General features: G+C 38.7%; 2 protein-coding genes across 7 annotated transcripts; one reads left to right on the plus strand and one right to left on the minus strand.

The window, feature by feature from the left end:
* The first annotated feature begins 1,347 nt into the window (after positions 1–1,347).
* On the plus strand, positions 1,348–12,697 carry LOC128382123 (pyruvate dehydrogenase E1 component subunit alpha, mitochondrial-like). Of its 6 annotated transcripts, XM_053342108.1 has the most exons (13): positions 1,349–1,477; positions 3,462–3,482; positions 4,669–4,824; positions 6,156–6,221; positions 6,531–6,704; positions 8,346–8,472; positions 8,587–8,678; positions 9,710–9,802; positions 9,888–10,043; positions 10,915–10,986; positions 11,129–11,196; positions 11,672–11,780; positions 12,472–12,697. In XM_053342108.1, the coding sequence occupies exons 1-13, from the start codon at positions 1,418–1,420 to the stop codon at positions 12,634–12,636; spliced, it is 1,359 nt and encodes a 452-aa protein (XP_053198083.1). In that variant the 5' UTR covers positions 1,349–1,417; the 3' UTR covers positions 12,637–12,697. The 6 variants fall into 6 exon arrangements, with proteins under 6 accessions (XP_053198086.1, XP_053198083.1, XP_053198084.1 ...); XM_053342109.1 differs by lacking the exon at positions 3,462–3,482 and having other exon boundaries at positions 1,352–1,477; XM_053342113.1 differs by lacking the exon at positions 3,462–3,482 and having other exon boundaries at positions 1,352–1,477; positions 4,669–4,787.
* Positions 12,698–16,415: 3,718 nt separating this feature from the next.
* LOC128382117 (NLR family CARD domain-containing protein 3-like) lies at positions 16,416–20,463 on the minus strand. The gene is made up of 5 exons (XM_053342101.1): positions 20,366–20,463; positions 19,942–20,079; positions 19,595–19,767; positions 18,080–18,324; positions 16,416–17,994 (listed from the first exon to the last, which is right to left on the minus strand). The coding sequence occupies exons 2-5, from the start codon at positions 19,969–19,971 to the stop codon at positions 16,880–16,882; spliced, it is 1,563 nt and encodes a 520-aa protein (XP_053198076.1). The 5' UTR covers positions 19,972–20,079; positions 20,366–20,463; the 3' UTR covers positions 16,416–16,879.
* Positions 20,464–25,548: the final 5,085 nt, after the last annotated feature.

A 25,548-nucleotide genomic window follows, 5' to 3' on the forward strand; every position in this document is an offset into this window, starting at 1 on the left:
TTAAAATAACTTTATATACTTATAAAAAACCTTTCTTCCATGAATAGTTTATGAAACGTACATACTTATGGACATGAAAGTATTATATTATTATTATAACTACTACTTTTACTGCATAATTTTTGAGTTAACCATTTTCAAAATCAAAGTATTACAACCCAACTTCTTTAAGCAGATGATTAACAGTGCGAGTCTCCGGGTCAGACATGAGGCAACACACCATCTATTTTGACTGACATCATGTTCACCGGTCATGTGAAGTGTGTCGGAAAGACCTTTATCGAAGTACGTCACAAGTAAGAATGACTTCCGCTAATTTAGAGAAAACACAGGGATGCATCAGCAAAGCTGATGATAGGCTTAATCATTTCTGAGCACTTTCTTTTCTAGTTTCACTTTCTTTTACTTTTCTAGCTGTTAAATTCCACCTCTGAACACATCAAAATTCCTTTTTTTCAGCATAAATATCTCCTCAAATCAAAGGTTTTATCATTTAAATGTCATGCAGAAATACAGAAATAGAGATATATGAGCTTAGATGGAGAAACATGAACGTCTCGCTGGGATGAAATGCTCACTGCTGTTAATAGTAATAATAATAATAATAATAATAATAATATCTCATAATAATCTCATAATGTGTTTCTTTTCCTCTCAGTTTCGTGATGGAGTTTATGCTCCGGTGTTAGATGCAACGTTTGTCATGGTGTCTCGAGACCCGGAGAACAAGAGATAAAAAATACCAGGGCGGCCTCTAGTGGACAGTCTGAGCGATACAAAGAGTCTGAGAGAGACAAATAAAAAGTAGTAGAATAAAATATCTTTAAATGTTTTCTCCTGTGTGTAAGCACCTTAAGTTACAACTACCAAGTGCTACACAAACAAATTTAATTTTAACCACCAATATGTCTGTCTGTCAACACAAAACAACAAAAACGTGACATTTTAATCAAACGTGACAAATTAATTGCTTTCATCTTTCAAATGCTTGAAACGTGCTTGAATTTGATTTATGAAAAGCTGTAAGATCCCTTTGTATTTTCCAAGTTTTATTCTCTTTATTTTTTAATCTATCTATCGTTTTATTTTTAATACATTTTTTTTTTTTAATTTTTTGTTATTTTTTGTTATTTTTTTCTCTTGCGTGTAAACCATCTTAAGTTACAACAACCATGTGCTCACCACAGACATGTCATATCTGTTGTGCCTTGTACAATAAAAAAATAAACATATCTTAAATGAACCTAAAACAATAGAAGCTTATGTTCTCTGCAGCTATAAAAGCAAAGAGGAACCAACATTTCCCAGCTAAAGCATCCACCGGCCTCATTTCCCAGACGGACACCAACACAGCGTATAAAACGCCTTTAATCTTCCGTATATAATCCTTTCGGATTCCGGCTGCCTGCTCAGTAGCATGCAAAACATGTTAACCATTATATCTAACGCTCTTTGCAGGATCACAGGCCGAAATGCGGTGAGTGTTTGCGGGTTTAAAGTGGAGCTGGAGGCCGGTTCCCTCTCTGCAGCTAACCAGGAGCTAACTCTCCTTTAGCTCGGTGTTTGCGGCTGCTGACCTTGTGGTCCAGCTAATGTGGTAGCCTTGGTCTGACTCTATTATAATGTGCATGTGTCTGGCATGATTGTTATATTATAATAACTCAGGAAGGGGGATTAATTATAATATGAATGCAGCGGTTGAGGATTTTTCACGCTTTCGGTGTTTCTTAATTTAAAATGTTTGTCTCTGTTTGTTTGTTTGTTGTTGTTGTTGGCGATTGTGCAGCTTTTTACTACCTGAGATGTGCTATTGTGTTAATTATTGGTCAATATCGGCTTTAAAAAGTAATGTTAGTGTCTATACGTTAAAAGGAAAGCTTCACAAGGTGGAGTGTGTTGTGTTAGTCTAGAGCCATCTAGTGGTGAGGTTGTGTACTACACCTGATAATAATCCGTCCTCCTCTTCTTCTAAAGCCTGTAAGATAAATTAAGTAGTAGTTGCTGCCTTTTATTTATGCTCGAGATCATTGAGGGTGACCCTTAATTTCCTTCGAGATTAAAGTATCTATTTATAATGACAGAAAAGGAAAATAACAGGGGGAAAAATAATAAATTGATAATTAAAAATAGGAAATACAAACATGAGTTAAAATACAAATACACAAAATGATTTGCCACTAATAGTTGTTGGGCTTTTTTAAAAAAATCAAAAATTTAAAATGTCTAAACAGTACAAACATGTTTACATTTAAGGAGGTTTTTCAGGTCAGATTGAACTTGTTGGAAATTAATTAAAAGCCGATCAGTAGAACAGGTTTGGTTAAAGTCCATCTGGGTGACAGAGCAGTTGTTAAAGGTAGTGAGGTAATTTTCCTATAAGTGCTTTTTATAGATAAAGGGATACCAGTGAGTATCACATCTGTCTTGGAGAGAGGACCATCCAAAGTTACTATATAAAATACAACTTAAGTGTGCAAATCACACATATCTGCACATCTACGGGGAAAAAAAGTGCTGAACCAAAAAACTAATTCTGTAATGACAGAAAAAAAGTGTGCAGGCTGCAGCTCCCAATGCAGGTATAATTTAATGGGATTTCAACATATCCTATTAAATTATGCCTGCAGTGGCAGCTACAGCGTGTGCACTTTTTCCTGTTCATATACTGACCATTAGATTCCTTCATAATGTGCTTAAATTAGATTAGATTTAACTCTATTGTCTGAGACAACAAAACTCAGTCTAGCATCTGACCAGAAGTGCCAAAACACGCTGTAAACTGCAGTATAATCAGATATTAGATACTGGAACATATTTTTTACATTTCCTGCTCTCTATTTATATTCAGGGGCTCTACTGGAACATCTTTGCATGGTTTCTAGTTTAAAAACTCCTTATTTATATTCTACTGGTCCTTTTTTATGCAGCCCCTCAGTTCAGCCTGTGTCTGAAACAGGCTGTTTTAGCTCCTGCTTCTTTAACATGATGGAAAAATAACTTTAACAGATATGATTTTAGAACTATCAATCAGCATAATTGGGTAAAAAGCCGATATTGGTTTCAGTATTGACTACATCAGTGCATCTTTGTGCTTATTCAACAGTGAAAGCCACAGCAGCATGTCGTGTCTGTGCTGTGGTGTCACTGACAGCAGGGTTCCTACATGTCTCTAAACTTTAAAACAGAATACGTCTGTTTTTTAAAGTTTTTAGGCATCATTCTTTAAACTTAAACCTCTTTTTTAAAGTCATGAATCGTGATGACGGGGACCCTGTTGAGTGTTTTTATGGCTTCATGTCGAACGAGCTTTCATTCTGTCCTTCCTGCTTCCTCTCCCTCTTTAAATTCACTCACTAACTCACACACAAACACACACAAAAATCCCTATTTATTTCTTGCTTTTCTCCTTCCTCTCCTCTCCCCACTCCTCCTCCTACTCCTTCTCCTCGCCTGAACCCTAGGGAGCCCAAACAGTGTCCGAGGTAAGCCGATCTGCTGATGTTTGTCTGTAGGCTCGGTCCTACGCTTCCCTCCTTCTGCAGCGACTTCTCCAAACTGGGCAAAATTAAAATAAAGGACAAGAAATTATGATTTTTATCCTCTTTCTTGTGGTGTAATCACTCCATTTATATAATTTGGATGGATTGCACCCAATGAGAGGAGCTGCATCTCTGCTAAACTGCCTTTTTATTAAAATTAGGCTTTGAATTTTATTTTATTTGATTTAACAGCATCCATTTCAAACTTCAAATGTCTTAATTTTTTTATTTTCTTTACACGCTTAATGAATTAATTGAATCATCTGCTGCTCTGTTGTAGCATGTTTTAAACTCCTGAGTGAGAAAATGTTAGAGATAGTTTATGATGGCACAACATTTAGATGCTGTTTTTTTTTTTTGTTTTTTTTTAAAGTTACTCTGCAATCAACAATAGTCAGAGAAGGTGTTTAAACACTGTCACAGTATCACAAGTTACCTTAAAATAGCTAAAGTAACTGAAAAATAGCAATAGTAAAATGTGGTAACAGCCATAAACAATGAACAAATTTACATAATTTGTCAAAACCTACTTTGGAAAAAAATGTTTTTAGGATATGTCCTGCTCAATATTGACAAAATGCTTTAAAATGTAAATGTAGGCATACTCCAAATTATTATAAGTTTGACATTTTCAGGAGCATTCAGTCTTACTTTTGGTAAAAAATGATGTAAATGTAATTTTTCAAATGACGTAAAACAAACAAAAATACAAAATGTACATTTTAACAAACCTGATGCTGCTTTTAAAACTATTTAACATATTTTTGAATTGCTTATTTTGCCAACCCTTATTTGAGACTAATGACCTAAACAGCTAATAAATGATCAACTTCTGATTTAATTAATAAATAATTTCAGAGCAGTTTGAAATCTAAATGTTGTGCCACTCTTGAAGTATCAGATTAAATCTAGACACTGTTGGGCTGATTTAGTCTCCATGTTCCCCCAGTGTGTGTTTTTGTTTCTCCTTTATTTTAGCCTCTAGAAGCTTCTTGTCATGTTTGTGTCCCATTCTTCATTTAGCTGCTGCTTCTGCTGTTTTTCACCTGTAGACGTGTCCTCACCGTAGCCTCTGTAGAGCTCCTCTGGCTGTGCTCTGGTCTGATTGGTTGGCTCCTGTGTTCCCCAGTTGCTGATTGACCTGTCAGAGTACGTCAATATAACGTCACCGGCGGCGCCCGTCATGGTTACGACCGAGCGGCAACCACCCGAACCACCACCAGTCAGTACTAGAGCACCTGCAGCAAAGTTAGTTAGCGCCCAGACTGACGCGGTAGCCAGACCAGTAAGGACAAACGTGTAGCTTCCTCCATGTCTGCCTGCACTCTAACAGCGGTGGTGTGTTTCAGGGCCACTGTGGCTCCTTTTTTATGGACGTTTCCTTTTTAATCACAACCTGCTAAAATACTTTATTAAACAGCTACTGGGGATGTAGCTTCACTTTCTGGGTCTCTTCTTTCTTTTAGTGGAAAGTACAAGAACGCTAACTGAAGTAGTCCCATGTGGCATTTTGGGAGGAAAAAAGTATTTTCACACTAATACAGTACATGGCCAAAAGCATGTGGGCACCCTAACATTGATTTCATTTATTTTCTTTACCTCTTTTTTGTTTGTTTTTGGGTTTTTTTTTTTTTTCAAACTAGTGACTAGCAGTGAAGGTTTGTCTGGTGTTGGTCAATGACGTGATGCTACTTTTTTTGTGTCCATGTGGTTTAGTCAAATTTAAAAGTGGTTAAACTATGAAAATAAACGTATGAATAATTTGCACACTTAAATTTTTTGTGGACCTAGCATAAAATTTCAGTTTTTAATCCATTTTGAGAGAATATATTAGAGGATTATGGCAAAAATGTCAAAGTAGTGCAACCAAAATAATTCAACTTGCTTAAAAACAGTATATAGTCAATAAAGCACCATATCAACTAGTTTGGCATGATCTTACATTATAACTTTTATATTAAATAAAGCTAATGGAATACATTTAATCTGGGGAATCATGCCAGTCAAGTAAACTACATTAAGTGTCAAGTAGTGTAACCACCTTTTTGTTAATATTGTGAAGGCCATTTAACAGGAAGTGTGCAACTGCTGCCTGACAAGGTAAAAGCTCTTAAGCATTACTCATAAATTAACATTTTTAGGGTTTGCTCAGTTTACATGTCAAATGGTATGACCTGAGAAAACATTGATAATTCATGAGAATCATAAAAATGGATACCTACTTTTAAAAATTGCATTTTAAATATAAAATTTCAAACATGCATGGACACCCTAACATTGACATCATTCATTTTTTTTTTTTTTTTTTACAGTTTTGTTTGCTTGTTTTTTATGGGTTCATTCTGGTTTTTTTTTGTAATCTCACAAACTGGTGACTGGAAATGAAGATTTGTCTGGTGTTAATCTCCCACTGTTACTGACTTCAATATATCAGGCAACACACACAACACAGTTATAGTTGTAGTTTTAGTCCTAAATACCTAATAAAACCTCTAACAGTCCCACCTGCTGTGATTGACACTGTCTGTGTGGAAGACTTTTTGTATGGTTATGATGCTGTGACTGTCTGCCAGGTGTGTGTTTGAATAACATTTGGTGTGTCCTGTTGGTCGATAGGGTGCCAGAGTCGTGGTTTCCCGGTCATACGCTGACTTTACGCCTGCGATGACCTTTGACATCAAGGTGGGTTGAAATAAAAACTACAGCAGTAACCAAGTAGATTTACTCAAGTACAACTTTACTGTAGTATTTCCATGTGTTGCTACCTTCTACATCTGAGGGAAATATTGTACTTTCTACTCCACTACATTTATTTGACACAATGGATAACATAACAAGCTTTTAAAATGCAACACATTGTTACAGATGAAACTAGTCATCTCTATGAGAAACATGAAGGAAAAGTCTTAATCTCCACTTGTTCTCTCAGTCATTAAGGATTTTTGTGATCTGTTAAATGTTTTATTTCCTCCTCTCTGTCTCGACCAATAGAAATGTGACGTGCACCGTCTGGAGGAGGGTCCTCCGCTGAAGGCGGAGCTGACGCGGGAGCAGGGCCTGCAGTACTACCGCACCATGCAGACCATCAGGCGCATGGAGCTCAAAGCCGACCAGCTCTACAAACAGAAGATCATCAGAGGCTTCTGCCACTTGTATGATGGACAGGTTCGAACTCACACTCACAGAATACATAAAAATCCAGTGAAGACAGATTCACACTCATTATAATCAGAATCTCTTGGTCATCGCACAGGTACGACAAAATTTGGGTAGAGGCTCTAAAATCAGTATGATTTAATTACATAACTAAAGTATGAATACTTTAGTTATTCATATACTGAAGTATAATGTTAAAAGTGTAAAAGTAAAGAATAGTTGTACTATGTAAAAATCTTACAAACATTTACAGACAGAAATATTGGACAGAGATCAATATTATTATAGTTATAATGTATTTAAAAAAATAAAACATTTACATTTAATGTCTGTGTTAGGAATGTGTCATTAAAACCGAATAATCAAATAGTTGTTCGCAGGGTCTAAAGCCAACCTTTGTGCTGTTTTCTGTGTCTTTTTTTTTCATAGAAAAACTTTAATCAAGAGTTTAGCTGTGTAGTCTAGTATGGAGGCTTCATTAATAACTACTGCAGAGCAATTCTCACTTTCAACCACTAGGAGGAGCTCTAAAACCTCAGCTACTTTGACTCGGTAGTAAGTTAGCCTGCTAGCTAGCTAACTGAAGGGAACATGATACAGACGAAGCTAAACTAAAGTCCAGCGTGGTTTAAAAACTTCCGGACAGTGAAGGATAAATGTTGTCAGGTGTGAAATATGTGGAGCGGAGTTGAGCCATCGTGGTTTTACATGGATAAAAAGCTGCTGTCTCTGCTGTGACGGTTGCTAAGGGAGACGGACCTGACGTTAATCACCAAACTAGTACGTCAACGTTTGTAACGGCTAGTTTTGTAACGGCTCCTCAAAAGTTTGACAAACGTCTCATAGAGAAAACTAACGTCACGTCTCTCATTGCTAACATGATTGTAAAGGATATATGCTCAGCGTTGTTTATGACGGGTAGGAAAAACAATCCACGCTGTTATATTTTTAGGAGGCTGTTGAGCATTATCTATTTAGCCCCTGTGAATGTTGGCATGCAGCAAATAGTCGATTAGTCGTCAGTTATAGCCACCGATTAGTCGACCCTGAACAAATGGGCCCATGCACATCTATACTCTGTGTTGAACCTGTGATCTCTGCTGAAGCAAACAACACACAAAGTTTCTCATTTATTCATTTTTCTTTTAATTGAAACATTTTATCATGATACTTTCTTGAAGTGTATGACAGTCTTAGTCAAAAGGGCAGTTAAAAAAACCAAACAAGATAACACACTTGAATAAGGCGTTTCCACTGCAGGAATGTTTGAGCACCTCCAGGACTTAAACCCACATTTTTACTGGAAGAACTGGAGACTAATTATAGGTTGTGTTGTGGGGTGATCTCAGGTGCTCCGGGGCGAGTTTTAATCTCCAAAGATACAGGAAGCTTGAATGGCATTTTGGTGAACTGCTGCTGTGGTTTTAAAATGTGCTTTCTAAATGACTTTTTGGTTAAACAGTTTGATAAAACACAATCAAAACACATCTTAAAAGGACAACAAACTTGATAAAAAGCTGAAATCTGATTTATTCGCTGCGTTTATATTACAAGTAGTGTTTGGTTTTAAATCCTGCACACAAAAGTTCACAAAGCTTCTCAAACTGTGCTCATATTAAAACCCTCCCCTGGTGTTTTATTCTCTTACAGGAAGCGTGTGCCATGGGCATCGAGGCCGGCATCAACCCGAGTGATCACCTAATCACAGCGTACCGCGCCCACGGTTACACCTACACCCGCGGAGTGGCGGTCAAAGAGATCCTGGCCGAGCTCACAGGTGAGAAAGAGAGAGAGGGGGAAAAGAGGTTTTATTATAATTTAAAAAAAGATGTGAATAAATTGTGTTTTTAAGCCTTTTTGTGTGACTCTGATCGTCCTCGTTGCTCCTCAGGTCGTAAAGGTGGCGTGGCCAAAGGGAAAGGAGGATCCATGCACATGTACGCTCCTCACTTCTACGGAGGGAACGGCATCGTAGGAGCTCAGGTAAACACCAAACCTTTAGAAATATCTGCAGAAATATCTCAGCTGCACCAAAATAAGTCAACATTTATTCAACTGGTTTCCTAATTTTAAGTCTGAACCTCAACCGTCATTACAGCTGATGATTTACTGTTGGGTCAGAAATATCTAACATCTATCGCAGGAGTCTCAATTAAAATGAATTGAGCTCCAGTATGTGCACATTTCCTCAAATGACGGTCCAGAGCATCATAATGTTTTATTTTTCAGCACCTTGAAGTAGCATTGTAGTTAAATCAGCATCTGTGTCTAGTGGGTCGATTTGTAGACTGTCTAATAAATACAGTAGAATTAATATATTAGTATTTACACTGGATCTAAGTAAATAATACAATTAAGATGAATACATTTTCTTTTCTTATATCTAATGAATATGGCAATTTAAAATGAAGTGCATTACAGAAAGCAAGAAGGAGATACTGTAGCTGTCAGAAATTAATTATATCTCTGATTCATAATTACAGGTCAGAAGCCATTATGACTATTCACATGCTACCTTTACATTTAGGTTAATGCACTGAGCTGCTAAAGTGTAACTATAGACTAGATTTATTAACCTTTTACATAGTCAGGCTCATAATTAGACTTTGCACCAGTTCATATTCATAAAACTCTCCATCAATCATTAATACATGTTTGATTAGTCCTTAATGAAGACTGTATTGTATTTATTTATAGGAAACAAAGACATTTACAATCACTATTTTATGGTTCAGGAGAACATTTTATAGAATATGAAGAATACAGCAACATGTTTGAATGGTGACAGCCTTTACAAAAATGTGTATCAACTGCACAAAAATAAAGATATGATGTATTTTATTTAAATGTTTGTATATTCAGGGTCACATTAGAAAGTGTATATGGTGTTTTTACAGCTCTTAAATGTAATAATAGGGTTAGGGTTAGTTAATTTGACCCTGAACATGATGTAAAGGGTGGTGATGAGCAGCATTGTTTGAGTGCAGCTTGTAACTGGGCTGTAATGTGTCCAGGTTCCTCTAGGAGCCGGCATCGCTCTGGCCTGTCAGTACCAAGGCAACAACCAGCTGTGTGTCACACTGTACGGAGACGGAGCAGCCAATCAGGTAAAATATACCCCAACCCCCACCCTACCTCAGCACTGATGACGGGCACGCTGACTCCTCTTCCTGTCCTGTTGGATCCGATCAGGGTCAGCTGTTCGAGTCCTTCAACATGGCCGCCCTGTGGAAGCTGCCGTGCATCTTCATCTGCGAGAACAACAAATACGGCATGGGGACGTCTGTGGAGCGAGCGTCAGCCAGCACCGACTACTACAAGAGAGGAGACTACATCCCAGGGCTCAGAGTGAGACACACACACATAAAGCTGCTTCATATTGTGACTTTTTTTAAATTTTTGGGGGTCTCGGGGCATCAGCTGCAGCGTTCCTGTTGGCCGTACGCTGCAGCTGGCCTGTACGGACCTAGACTATAACAGGAAGAGGCTGAGAGTCTGTCCTGGCAGTTGCAGGTGTGAGCATCCACACAGCTGTCTGATGTTCATGTATGATACTGCACACACATGATCCAGCCTGTTTTATTTAACTGTTAATAATTAGCAATGAGGATTTAGTCTGAATGATTTTTGTGGAACAGAAATGGCCTTAAAATAAGAATGTGATCACCCCGTCCTCTCTTCCCCACCGGGAGCGTTACAGAAATTAAGTTGCACTGTTAGTACAGTAATTACGGTAGCCCAGGTGGGATCATAATCATTGATCAGAGAGTACGGTGCATCTGTATCCGGTGAAATAGAGGGGTATCGTCTCACATCTCCAGAAATGTACAGGATTAAATATTATGTCATTATCTGACCAGTTCTGTACTTCTCATGTTAACGTCTGTATTTGGAGGTTTTTAAGAGAAATCATTTTTTTATTTTTCTCAGTAAAAATAAAACTCTGGTCTGGTTCTCAACTTAAATGCTGCTCATTTGTTAGAATCAATACTGTGGTTACTGAACATTGTTTGATTTGCCGCCTGCTTCTCCTCTCCTTATCTTCTCTTCTCCTCCTCTCTTCACCTCCTCTCGTTCTCTTCCTCTCCTTCTCTCCTCATCACTCCTCTTCTCCTCCTCTCGCTCCTCTCTTCACCTCCTCTTGTTCTCCTCCTCTTCACTTCGTCTCCTCCTCCTCTCCTCCTCTCCTCCTCTCTTCTCCTCTCCTCTCTTCTCATAGGTTGACGGGATGGACATCCTGTGTGTCCGAGAGGCCACCAAGTTTGCTGCAGACCACTGCAGGTCTGGAAAGGTGAGCTCTGACTCTGGTTGATTTCTTTCATTTCTCTTTTTAAAGACTCCCCTGGTAAAACCCTTAGATGATGATGATGATGATGATGATCAGCAGCATTGAGGATGAGCTCTGTGGGGAAATGACCGGTTGTGTCTTTCAGGGTCCCATTGTGATGGAGCTGCAGACTTATCGTTACCATGGACACAGCATGAGCGACCCAGGTGTCAGGTGAGTCACTTTTTTTAAACCTCTGCACTTCCTCCTTCTGTCAGGTTCCTCCTCATTCATTTCCTCTGCATCTCTTTCTATTCATTTTTTTTTCTTGCTACTACTGATATATTTTTCTTACTTTTACATCCTGTTTATTGATCTTTTTTGTGCATCAGGGTTTTTTTTCCACATGTTGCTGTCAGGTCTCAATATTAGACCTCAGTATCACATCCCAAAAGAGAGAGAGACAGTTTGTGTTCAGGCCTTTAAGAAAATATTTGAAATATCTAACAGGAAGACTAAGTGGCATAGAAGTGTGAAACTTTATATCTAATGAAAAAAACAACTTAAAGATAATAATGTAATAACTGAATACATTATTGGCAGTTATTACATCTGTTGAGGATGTTTATTTCTTCCTACAGCAGAGCAGACCAGTGAGATCTAGTTTATTATTGTTGTGCATGTCTAACTGTGATGTCACTTCCTGCAGCTACCGCACTCGTGAGGAGATCCAGGAGGTGCGCAGCAAGAGTGACCCCATTTCTATGCTGAAGGAGCGCATGCTCAGTAACAACATGGCGTCTGCAGAGGAGCTGAAGGTGAAGACACACACACACACACACACACACACACACACACACACACACACACACACACACACACACACACACACACAGTCACAGTGCTTTTACAGGAAGTGCACAACAACAGCTGCCACTGATATTGTGCCAGTTTTTGAGCTTTGAACCTCAAACATATTAACACCTGTGAGGATGTGGAGTTTTATTGGTGCAACAATTGAGCTGATCATCAAGTTCAGTTTAAGTAACAGGTTTAAGCTTTTTAAAATGTATTGGTGTACTAGTATAGCACTTTTCATACATGGTTATCAGTGTGTAACAGCAGTATATAATATAATTAGAAAATGTAACTAATCTGTTAGTTACTGATGAAAATGTTGATGATTACAAAGGAGGTTACATCTGAAGTCCCACTTTGGAGCACACACAAATATTACATGTTAAACACAGTAACTAGTGATCTGTAACCTATTACATTTCTAAAGTAACCTTTTATGTAACATGTAAGAAAAAATAAGAATACCCAAATAAAATAAATAAAGTTATAAAATGTGGTAAATACTCAGAGAGAAGCTTTTACAACTATAGTAATAATATTTTATCACAGGTTAAACAGTAACGATATTGGATAGATTAATAATCTCTCTCTCTCTCTCTCTGTCTCTCTGTCTCTTTCTTTCTTTCTTTCTTTCTTTCTTTCTCCTTGCAGGAAATTGACGTGGCGATCCGTAAGGAAGTGGAGGAAGCGAGTCAGTACGCGACTTCAGACCCCGAGCCGCCGCTGGATGAAATGTGCAACCACATCTTCTCCAACAGTCCGCCGCTGGAGGTCCGCGGGACAAACCCATGGGCCAAACTGAAGTCTGTCAGCTAGATCACACCTCAAGAGTCCCAAACACTGACCCTCCTAAAAGGTAGACGACCCCCCCCCCCCCCCCCAAAAAAAAATACTGAACGAGGCTCCTTCACTTTGCACCCTGTCTGTTAATCGGCACCTTTCTCTCCGCCTCGACTATAGCTCAGCATCATTCCGCACCTTAATGGGACTCGGCTCGGACCTGAAACCTGTCAGTATTTATCGTTTTATAGAGATTAAGTATTTAAGAGTTTATTATTCTGTCTGTCTGTCTGTTTCTGCTCCATCCTGCCAAATATCGAACCAGTTCAGTCAATTTACTGGTTTTAAATAACGGCAAGGAGGCGGCGGGGAAAAAAAATACGCACAAAACTTTCCACTTTATTCTTTCCACATCTGTTGAAATGAAAAAAAATGTCCTCAAATGTTTTAATGCAGCATCTCGTTACTGGTTTTAACCTTTTTTAAACATTCAGAAAAAGGTGGAAGAATATTTACAAAAGCTTCCAAGAAACAATTTACAACCTGAAAAATGTGATAATTTTTACAGCAGGGGTGTCAAACATGCGGCCCGTGGGCCGGAACTGGCCCGCCAAGGGGTCCAATCCAGCCCACTTTTCTTCCTGTCTTCCTTCCTTCCTTCTATCCATATGTCTTCTTTTCCTACTTCCTTCCTTCCTTCTTGGCTTCTCTTCCTTCCTTCCATTTTTCTGTCCCGTCTTCTTTTCCTACTTCCCTCCTTCCTCCCTTCTTTTCTTTTGTCAATCCACCTGTCTTCCTTCCCTTTCTTGTTTCCTTCCTTCCTTCCTTATTGTTAATAATCCGGCCCACATCAGATCAGATTGGGCTGTATGTGGCCCTTCAATGAAACTGAGTTTGACACCTCTCTGATTTACAGTGTCAGTTTTCAACCACTTTAAGTCTTTTAAACCATTTCAGACCTCCTTTTTTGTTTTTATAGTAAATCAGGAAAAGGATTTTAGTAGGTTTACTGTCAGTGAGCAAGGTGTGAGGACGAGGAGATGCACTACAGGGGACAAGATGAGCAAAAATATTTAAAAAGATATATGTATTTATTGAGTTTTGAGGGATTTTACATTGTGAAGTTTGCAGCAATGCTTTAAACAGCAAATTATAAAGTTTTAAAAAAGTCACATGAAGCTGATGTTTTTATGCAGAGCTACTAAACCGCTACTTCACTTTCCCATTCAGTCACACTGGAGCACTTAAACATCCCAAAATGATCTTAAAAAACACTTTAAAATCTGCAAACTCTGAATCTTGTTGGTTGGTAGTGAACTGGTGGAAGCTTTAAACTGTGTGGCTAAAACGCTTTGATGTGTAATAATGAGACTAACATACTTTTTTTTTTTTAGTCTGTGTGGTTTTGAAGGATGTTCATATGTGGCTGCTTCTATATGAAGATGCACTTACAGCTCAGGGCCGGCTTTCCTGTTAAGTTACACAATTGGGAACATTTGAAGGGGGGAAACATACCTTTAGTTAAGATAGATATATACCTCTCTGTTCTTTACTGAAAAACTACTTGCTGTTACTGCCCATGAAGTTTATAAAGGTGTGGAAGCTTTACCCTGTTTCTGTGAGAGATTGATGGCTGTATAATAAAAGCTTAAAGAACATGTGGACATCAAATCTGTCTGTGTCTGCCGTCTTTATTTGGTCTTGTTCCTCCATCTATGGAAGTGTGTGTGTGTGTGTGTGTGTGTAAATGTGAAAATAAACGTATGAATAACTTGCTCACATCCTTTTTTTTGTGGACCCAGCATCAAATTTCTGCTTTTAATCCATTTAGAGAGAATATATTAGAGGATTATGGTAAAAATGTCTAAGTGGTGTAACCATAAAAACTTTGTGTCAAATAATTAAACTTGCTTAAAAACAGTAAATAGTCAATAAAACACCATATCAACTAGTTTGGCATGATCTTACATCCTTCCTTCCTTCCTTCCTTCCTACCTAACACCATATCAACTAGTTTGGCATGATCTTACATTATAACTTTTATATTAAATAAAGCTAATGGAATACTATTGTTCTAAATATTACATTTAATCTGGGTAACCATGGAGATCAGGAAACATTTATATTAGTATAAGTCCACTTAAATACACTGTAGGTGATAAAATACTTAATTTTGTGGTTACACCATTTGACATTTTCAGGAGCATTCAGTCTTACTTTTGGTAAAAAATGGTGAAATGTCATTTCAAATGATAAAACCAACAAAAATACTAAATGTACATTTTTAACAAACCTGATGCTGCTTTTAAGACTCTTACATTTATAAATTTCTCATCTTGCCAACACTTTGTTATTGAGCCCTTTACAGGAAATCAGATTTGATCATAAAGTGTTTAATTATTTAGACAAATTCAGGACTTTGATTTTAAAGCATTTTTATTTGTGGAAATCAAATGAATCAATCATTCTGAATTTGACAAAGTGAATACATAAAGATATAAAAGTGGAAAACCTCCCAAGTCTCCATTCAGGTCCAGCTCTCTAAAGACAGGCAGGACTGGACTTCAGAGGACACAACACAGTGATAATAAGCCTGTTAGTACAAATCCCATTTATCCCATTTTATTTACATCTATACCTGCTAAAAATCAATACACCATCATCATATATACACACATACACACACAATGATTGTATGAGTGTGGTTAGTAGCAGCAGGCACTGTTAAAGCTTTTCAACACAGATCCTGAAGTCCTCAAGTTCTTTTGCTGGATTTGTATTAAATCTAAGAAGCTGAACATTTAAATTGAACATGATTTACAACTTAACAGAATAACTATGTTCATCAGTGAAAGCACACCAACTACAACGTTCCACCCGGGAATGTTTCTCAGCCCCGAAACATTCCCGGGTGGGGCTCGAAGTTGACTCTGTGCTGATTGGGTAAACTCAAAGTGGAATGTGGCATCAACAGAAAGCTGCATTTTTAAAACCCAGCAGAAGAAGAACAGTAGTAGAAAGCGTTCGCCTCCATTTACACGAACCCTCAAACCAGATGTGCTGCAACCAGCTCAGCTCCTCGTTATCTGTCAGTACGTTCACATGCAGCAAAAAATTAGAATTTCTGATCGTGTCAGATAAAGACATGCATGAGACCGGATCACTTGTCTGAGTTTACATGCCGTTAAAATGCTGACTATGAACAAATTATCTAGGTGTTCTTATCAGATTTTGAGATGTCTGTTATGGTGCGATGCAGGTCTAATGTAGGTCGGACTAAGGTGTTTACAAGCATTTTAAAAGTCCAAACTATGACTGATACAATGAGAAATTAAAATTTTTTGCTGCATGTAACCGTGCGTCTCCTCAGTGATGTCATGGTCAGAGTCTGAATGTTCTTATCGAGGTCCTACTCTGCTATGGAGACACAACAGCCTGGAGGTTTGAGTGAGAGTTCCTATAAAAAGGCGACTTCCTTAAAAGGCCCATTTATGCTCAACGTTAAATACGGATACAGACGGATACAGACGGAGCCTTCTGTCCGTGCTCTGCGTTCATTTCGTCCGTATTTCTGCACGTTTCCATAAAGCTTACGGATACGGACCAAACGGAGCCGTACCACCGGAAACCATGGGGGGGGGCAGTGTTGCTGTCACTACTCCATACGTAGCTCTAGTGAGACACGAAGAAGAATTAATAATGGAGGAACTTTTTGAGGAAAGGTTTTGTGAGTTGGTTAGAAACTTTAAACATATCGTTTGTGTCTTTTATGCAACAAGAGGAACATTATCAATATCTCCTCCACAGTCGCCATGTTTGATTTTGACTCTGTGCTGCCCCCTGGTGGACGTATTGGTTAACATCCATGCCAATGTAAAGGACGCATGGAAGTATGTGAGCAGTGACGGTAACATCGTTTGAAACTGACTTACGTTGTTGAGCATAAATGGGCCTTTTAGTGGAAACGAGGCTATAGGTCATCTCCTTCAGGTTGTTGAGGACTCTCTGGATGATTTGTGGACTGTTCTCCGTCTGACCCAGCAGGCCTCCTAAGAGTCTAATTGGACTCCCGAGAGAGTTCATGAAGGAAGCGAGCATTTACATTTACACTTTTGTGAGATTTGTCCAAGTCTCTCAGGAATGAGCAGTGATACGTGCAAACTGCAGCCAGAAACTCTTGATTGTGCAGACGAGCAAAGCTGTGGAAAGTGAAGATTTATGTACAAACTCCTGGAACCACTGACGGTTCTGTGACATCAACATCAGCTTCGGGGTCTTCTTATTCTTCCGTGATGGGTGGATTATCCAACTGATCAAACGCCACCCTCGCCAGCTTCAGAAGAGCTTCCTTGTCGGCCTCCATCAGCTCCTGTGGACATGTCTCCCTCGCGTTCGGAGGCCTCTCCTTATTCCTCCTCGTCTGAATCAGCAGGAAGCGCGAGTACATGTCAGTGATGGTCCTGGGCGGCTCTCCTTTCTCGTTCGGACCGAATATGTCCTTCAGAACTGTCGACGTGATCCAGCAGAAGACTGGGATGTGACACATGAGGTGGAGGCTCCTGGATGACTTGATGTATGTCATGACTCTGCTGTACATGTCTTCATCGGGGAATTTCCTCTTGAAGTACTCTTCCTTCTTGCCATCGGTGAAGCCTTGTATTTCCAGCAGTCTGTCAATGTATTTAAGAGGGATCTGTCCGACTGCGGAAGGTCGGGAAGTTATCCAGACGAGAGACGAGGGAAGTAAATTCCCCTTGATGAGGTTTACCAGCAGCCCACTGACCGACGTCGTCTCCATGACATCGGTCACAACCTCCGCGTTCTCGAAATCCAGTGAAAGTTCGTTTTCCTCTAGGCCATCAAAGACGAACAAAACTCTGCAGTCGGCAAGCTTCTGTGGCGTGACTTTGTTTAATAATGGATGGAAATCATGGATCAGCGTCAGAAAACAGTACTCCTTATCTTTGACTATGTTCAGCTCCCTGACCGCAAACAGAATCACCAGCGTGAGATGCTGGTTTTCCAAACCCTCGGCCCAGTCCAGAGTGAACTTCTGCAATAAGAAGGATTTCCCACCGCCAGCGAGGCCTTTCGTCACAACCACTCGGATTTTTTTAGGTCGATTAGGAAAGGCTCTAAAGATATCATGGCACCGGATTGGTCTATTATTACGTCTTGGTTTCTTGAAAGGCATCTCGGTCTGGCTCCCCTCAGGTTGGATTTCAATCTCTTCACTGCGTCCCTCTGTGATGTAGAGCTCAGTGAAGATGTTGTTGAGGAGGGTTTTATTTCCTCCTCCCTCCTCAGCTCCTTCTGTGACGTTTGAGCAACTCCATCTCATACCGATCTTTGGCTCCTTAGGTTCCTTCCTCGGCTCCCGGAAACCAACTTTCACTGGAAGAAAAAGAAAAATGTGAGACTACATGAAGGCAATCTGACAATAATCGAGTATTACCAACACACAGGAGATCAGTCTTACAGTGTACGACGCTGCCAGTGCTCTCTTGCTGCGGTGCAGGTTTGGTCACGGCTTTAGCTGCTGCACACTCGGGACAGGAGCTTTCTTCTGATGAAACGTTCTTCTCCCAGTGCGAGGTGATGCACTTTCTGCAGAACCGGTGGCCACACTCGGTTGAGACTGGATCCACCACGACATCGTCACACAGAAAACACCAGGACAGCTGCGCCGCCACGGGAACGGGAATCCTCCTCTTCCTCCTCCCTCTGTGAAGATATTTATTTATAATTAAAATGTTCTGCTCACATGTTGTCATTATACTTTGATGAGGCCAAAAGTAGAGATGAGTAGAGAGCGGCACGCTGCTTCTTGTTGAGACTTTGATCAATAATGAATTTAATCATTTAAAAAAATATAATAATAAAAATAGTTTTAAAAGCAGCATCAGGTTTGTTAAAATGTACATTTAGTATTTTTGTTGGTTTTATATCATTTGAAATGACATTTGCACCATTTTTTCACCAAAAGTAAGACTGAATGCTCCTGAAAATGTCAAATGGTGTAACCACAAAAGAATGATAAATATTAAATATTTTATCCACCTACAATGTATTTAAGTGGACTTATACTAATAATGTAAATGTGTCCTGGTCTCCATGGTTACCCAGATTAAATGTAATATTTAGAACAATAGTATTCCATTAGCTTTATTTAATATAAAAGTTATAATGTAAGATCATGCCTAACTAGTTGATATGGTGTTTTATTGACTATTTCCTGTTTTTAAGCAACGTTGAATTATTTGGTACAAAGTTTTTATGGTTACACCACTTAGACATTTTTACCATAATCCTCTAATATATTCTCTCTAAATGGATTAAAAGCAGAAATTTGATGCTGAGTCCACAAAAAAAGAATGTGTGAAGTTATTCATACGTTTATTTTCACATTTTAACCCTTTAAATTTAAACTAAACCACAGCGACACAGAAACCCCCCCCCCATCATTGACCCAAATAACACCCACAAAAAACCCATGTATGTATAAGAACATCAAAGCACAAAGGATCAAATATACATTAAATACTGCTTATACAACTTTAAAGAGTTCAGGCTCTACAGTAAAGTAATACATTATTAGGGGTTGGGGAAAAATCGATACAGCATAGTATTGCCATATTTTGCGTGCCAATATTGTATCAATACACGGACGCCAAGTATTGATCTTTTATTATATAAATTGCAAATTAAAATGTAAGTGTTTGGTACTAGAATAATAAAATCATATTTCTTTTTCAGTCCACTAAAAGGCTGTAGGTTGCAAGAGGACGTTTTCCTTTGTGGACATTATTTATCATATCCCAATATATTTAAAATTGTAATAATATCGTATTGTGACAAGTATCATGATAATATCGTATCGTGATTCCCACCACTGTCCATTACTACTTCTAGAGTAATGTGTAATAGAGTACTTTATAGAGTAACAAGCCAAACACAGTTCAGGTTATATGTATAAAAGCAAACCGTGTCTTACTTTCCATTGGAGCGTCTCGGTGCATAATAATCACTGGTGGTGTTGATGGTATTAATGGGGTCATCTTGACCAATGGGGGTTTCATTTCGTCCATGGACGCACAGCTCCACACTGTAGGATCTGTTCGGTGCTGCTCCACCATTAACTTTCCCATCTGGTGGAGCTGGAGCAGCCTGAGGGGTTAAACATTAACAGTCACAGTAAGATCAGGAAGTAAGAAAGAAACACACCCATAAGTTAGTGAGTACCTCCCCCATTGTCCTTCTTCTTTACACAAGTTTCACCCTTAGGGGAAGAAACCGACTCATATTTTAACAATAAAATGAGAATATTTTTCTATTACTCACTTTACAGATCCTTCTGTTTTTCTCCGACATTTCTCTTCTTCCTCTTTTTATTTCTTCTTGATGTTTTATTTCAGTGGTTGTGAAACACCTTACAGCACCATTACTGCCACCATCTGGTACACATGCTGATCAGACTACCTGCAAACAACATACAAATAAACAGGAGAAAACTTGTCAATCACATTTATATTCGAAGGTAACAAGGCTTCATTGGTTGATACTCACTCATCGAGTTGTTTTTTAGTAAAATAAGTGTTAAATTATACTGTATTTTTTTCCCTTTTCTGAACTTTTCTTCCTCATACTTTTTGCCTGCGCACCACATGTTCTTCCATTTCGTCTTCAACCAACGTTTCACAACTTTCTGCTTCACGCTTTCCTGTTTCAACTAGTCTACTATTAAATCTTTACGTATTGTACTAACCTGTGTCACCGAGTCATCTTCGTGCTCCTCTAGATCACTGCTGTCCTCACGAAGTCTCTCCTGTGTTTGGCGTTTCCTCGATACTTGATAAACGAACTCTGAACCGGAAGGTGGATTTTATTTCACGTCCTTGTGCCCGCGAGCGCAGAGAGAGGAATGTCCAAACATGTGATCTCTTACGGAAGGGTTTCACCTCCACACATGATCTGGTTTGATTGATTGGTTGCTGCAACTCATCTGATACATTAAGATATCGATGTAGATTAATACTGCAGAGTATGGAAGATCATTTCTGCCGATGTGATGAAAAAAAAAAGTAAGTCATAATGAGAAACTTTTTCAAAATAAAACTCAAAATAACGACTTAAAATTCAAAATAATAACTTTGTGACTCAAAATAATGACTTAAACTCCAAATAATGACGTATTATCTCAAAGTAATGACTTCGTATCTCAAAATAATGGCTCAGTATGTCAATATAATGGCTCAGTATCTCAATATAATGACTTAGAATTTCAAAATAATGGCACAGTATGTCAAAATAATGACTTAGTATCTCAATATAATGACTTAGAATTCAAAATAATGACATAGAATTTCAAAATAATGGCTCAGTATCTCAAAATAATGACTTGAAATAGTTACATTACTTAATACATTTTAAATAGTAATCTGTAACCTATTATATTTCCACAGTAACCTTTACAACCGTGCTTATAAAATAAATAAATATGACCAGAAAAGCAGCTGCAGTACCGCATTATAACACATGATGGTGCTGCAACACAAAAATACTGCAGGACTTCAACCAGCAGTGGTGAAAAGTAACTAAATACATTTAATCAAGTACATTAAAGTACAATTATTTAGGTAATTGTACTTTACTTGAGTATTTCCATGTGATGCTACTTTATACTTCCACTCCACAACATTACAGAGGTTAATATTACACTTTCTACTGCATTACATTCATTTGATGGATGTAATTACCATTTACTTTAAAGATTAAGGTTTTACCCATAATCCCATAATCTTATAAAATAAGTAGAATACTATAACTACACTCAGCTCATTCATGCTATCTCTGTGCTTTTATCTATTGCTCTTTTTTAGATACGAGCCAGGAAGCCAACAATAAGATGTAACGTTACATTTAACATTATGAAACGAGGAGAAATGTCCTCCCCTCATCTTAAACTGTTCTAAACCCATCCTCAGAGTAAACCCATGTTTTATTAATGAATGAAGCAGCTGTGCGTTTTTGCATGTGAAAGAGTGTGAATGGGGAAAAAGCAGGTTTTTGGGCGGGGTAACCAGTTAAGGTAATGATAAGGGTTCGGGTTTGGCAAGTAGTGGTGATGGGTCGGGGGTTTGGGTGGGGTCTCCAGGGAGTTAATGTAAGTGTATGTAATGTCCCCAAAAGTGACCATGGCCTTTATTGTCACTGTACTTAAAATACAGTGAAATTGCTAGTGCTAGTTACAATGGTATTTTGACATAATACTACTGCATACGTACATTCGACATCAATCACAACCCTTTATGAAACTATACAACAAAGCAGGTAAAATGAAGACAAGGCAGCTAAGTTAAACCCTAAGTTATGTTTGATCAGTCAGTGATGATCATCCCTCCAAACCTTGACCCCATAGTTCCTGTACTATTGGTAAATCCCAGCTGGAACCATGGGTGTATAAAGAGGAGATCTGGATACAGTGTTGGATGTGAGGCCATGTTCATTCCTATGGAAGCTGATCAGCAGCACACAAGGATAAAAAAGTTCAATTTCCTGGTGTAGAATGACCCAGATCTGCTGAATCTGTGTGGTTTACAGAGTATAAACACAAAGGCCTTCTGCTGACCGAAACAGCTACTTCTGGTTCTGGTTTACTCCTACAGCTAACTAATGAGGATTAACCCTCCTGGTGTCCTCGAGTCAAGGAAGGACGTTAGGGAGGGGAAAGAAGGAAGGAAAGACAGAAGGAGGGAGGGAAGGACAGAAGGAAGGGGTAGGGGGGGGGAAAGAAGGAATGAGGAAGGAAAGGAAGGTAAGAAGGAAGGAAGGAGGGAGGGAGGAAAGAAGGAAGGAGGGAGGGAAAGGAAAGAAGGAAGGAGGGAAGGAAGGAGGGAAAGAAGGAAGGAGGGAAAGAAGGAAGGAGGGAAGGAAGGAGGGAAGGATAGAAGGAAAGAAGGAAGGAGGGAAAGAAGGACAGAAGGAAAGAAGGAAGGAAAGAAAGAAGGACAGAAGGAAAGAAGGAAGGAGGGTAAGAAGGACAGAAGGAAGGAAGGAAGGAAAGAAGGAACAGTCAAAACAGACGGGGTCAGTTTGACCCGGGAGGACGACAGGAAGGTTAAATGCTTCAATTGTGAGACTTTCTACATGTTATTGGACCAAATGGCTCAAATTCTGATTGTGAAATGAGTCTTCTGAGATTTCCAGATGTCTCTTTCACAAAGGAAGTCAACGGGGAAAAGTCTTTTTGGGCCCGTTATCATCAGGTGACGTCGTAATTACACATTGGCTTCAAAGCCCCGGTGCTGTTCCTGGAGGCTTGATTGGTGTCCTGGACCTTAATTTAGACCCTGGTCCCTCCGGTGGAAACACAGGTTGAGTTCTTCAAAAGGTTCCTCTAGTCTGCGAGGAAGGTTCCTGCAGTCAAAACACGACTTTAAACAATGAATCAGAGGTCTGAATAGTCTGCAGCTATAGTGTTCAGCTCCAGATGAAAGCATGAATAACTTCCTGAAAGTCAGAGAATGAACAACAAAAGGAAACTCCTTCCAAAGATAATTACATTTAAACACTATTTATATTGATATTTGTGTATTTATATATGGAATTGTTGCATTATACCTCTATAAAAGTAGAATTTAGTACATTATTTTGCTTTATAAACACATTTTAACATAAAGAAATGTTATCAGTATGTTGTGAATCTTGTTTTATAGGTTGTTAAGTATTCAAAATAGATATTAAGAGAGTTTACTTACTTGTCTTATTTACAAATTCTCACATTTTAGAGGCTGATACGAGGTAAAGAATGAGATTTATGATTGAAAAACTACTTTAAACAATGAATCAGAGGTCCAAATAGTCTGCAGCAATAGTGTTCAGCTCCAGATGAAAGAATGAATAACTTCCTGTAAGGCAGAGAATGAACAACGAAAGGAAACTCCTTCAGGATGAGAATCAGAGATAATTACATTTAAACACTATTTATATTGATATTTCATTTTATTCATCTGTGCAATTAACCATTCAATACCAATATTACTGTTGTGCTGTTAATAATGTAAATAATGTCACATTTAATATTATTATTTTTTATTATATATTTCTACTTTTATTGTTATTCGTACTTATTTATTGTTCTTTATTCTTTTTTATTGATGCTTTTCTATTTTTACTGTCCACTTGCTGCTGTTATAATGCACATTTCCCCATTGTGGGACTAATAAAGAAATATCTTATGTTATTTTTTATGCTTTTTATGTAAATCAAAATATTTTCTAACATAACATCAGAAGGATGGATAAAAGGAATAAAAAGGAAAAATTGAGTACACATCTGAACAATTGAGCCATTTAGCAGCCAGTAGTGACTAAAGTATAGTTACTACAATTACCTTTATATAAGTAATAAGCAAAGACAACTCAGTTTCAGACAGTGCTTTACATTTGTTTAGATTGTTATTTGCATATCTAAATATATAAATATGGCATTTTTACCTTTATAAAACCAATAAGCAGAAGGTTTGCCCATTTTTTATGCTTTTTTATGTAAATCAAAATATTTTCTAAACCCATTTTAACATAAGAAACTATGATATCAGTTATAAATCTCTCTTATAGATTATATAAAAATTAAAAAATATATATATTATTATTATTTTAATACCTATATAAACGGATGCCACCTCCTGGAGTGACGTAGCCGTGACGCGGCTGGTCTGACGGACAGGTAAGCCGACACCGGCCGCCATATTGGGCAATAGCGGAAGTGAGTGAGCGAGCGAGAGAAAGAGAGAGAGAGACAGCGAGACACACACACACAGAGAGAGAGAGATTGAGAGATAAGTGTGTATGTGTGTTCAAGGCAATCCGTTTCCGAAAAAGGGCGTCCTCCACCTCCTCCTACTCTTCCTCCACCACCTCCTCCTCCTCCTCCTCCTCCTCGCCTGTTTCTTTCTCATGTTTGTCTCTCCGGAGGAAGGGGCGGACTCAGCGCCACAGTAGATCCGGAATTAGAGCTTGTCCGCTCGGATCGGCTCGGCTCGGTCGGTCGGTCGGTCGGTGGAGGATTCGCGGGAGGTTCGGAGAGGAAACGGAACCAGCTGCAACATTTTTACACATTCAATTAGACTTTAGAAAAGGAAAAAAAAGGTCTGAGAAGAAGAAGAAGAAGGAGAAGATAGACCTGTGGAGATTAAAAGTGTCGACGACGAGCTGCAGCAGAAAAGAGGAATAAAAAAAAAAAAAAAAAAAAAGGGAGGAAAAGTAGAAGGAGGAAGAAAGATGCCGCTGGCTCAGTTGGCAGATCCCTGGCAGAAGATGCCGATAGGGGGGACGGCTGGAGAGGTGAGCCATGCAACACATTACACACACTTTTCTGGGGGGGGGGGGTTTAAGTACTGCTGTCAAACTCAGTGACTTTGTGTTGGGCAAGAGTGTGTTGCAGTGATATAAGAGGAGCAGCATTTTTATATGGACTGAATACTACACACACACACACACACACACACACACACATATAGCTATTTACACCACACATACACACCACACACACTACACACAGGATGCCATATGGTGCTGTAGACTCACACACACACACACACACACACACACACACACACACCCCATAAAACACCTTAAAGTCAACATTAGATCACATTTACTAACAATAGCAACCCTTAAAGTTCCTGTTATCACGCTCAGATTAGTTAAAAATTCACCCTACAGCATGAAGAGATCAACCTGAGAGCAGAAACACACTGCTCTACTCTATATGTAGGCTAGAAGTAGTAAAGTAGTATTGCAGCACACTTGAGTACTATTGGGTCACTGTCTCTACCACCAAATATGTGCAACACTTCATTACAGAGATAAACTGTGTGGTTGAAAATGGCTTAAAGTGTAAAAATGTGACTATGAGATCAATTATTGTTATTAAAAAGGCATAACA

This window comes from Scomber japonicus, chromosome 21 (assembly GCF_027409825.1).
Source record: "Scomber japonicus isolate fScoJap1 chromosome 21, fScoJap1.pri, whole genome shotgun sequence".
NCBI lineage: Eukaryota > Metazoa > Chordata > Actinopteri > Scombriformes > Scombridae > Scomber > Scomber japonicus.

Bases quoted from the DNA above. Each gene is read 5' to 3' on its own strand.
- LOC128382123 (XM_053342108.1), top strand. From the start codon at position 1,418: ATGCAAAACATGTTAACCATTATATCTAACGCTCTTTGCAGGATCACA. The intron at 4,825-6,155 runs GTAAGGACAAAC...GTTGGTCGATAG, and splicing joins CTGACGCGGTAGCCAGACCA to GGTGCCAGAGTCGTGGTTTC. The intron at 11,781-12,471 runs GTGAAGACACAC...TTCTCCTTGCAG, and splicing joins CGTCTGCAGAGGAGCTGAAG to GAAATTGACGTGGCGATCCG.
- LOC128382117 (XM_053342101.1), bottom strand. From the start codon at position 19,971: ATGTCGGAGAAAAACAGAAGGATCTGTAAA. The intron at 19,768-19,941 runs GTGAGTAATAGA...TTAACCCCTCAG, and splicing joins AAAACAGAAGGATCTGTAAA to GCTGCTCCAGCTCCACCAGA. The intron at 17,995-18,079 runs GTAAGACTGATC...TTTTTCTTCCAG, and splicing joins CACTGGCAGCGTCGTACACT to TGAAAGTTGGTTTCCGGGAG.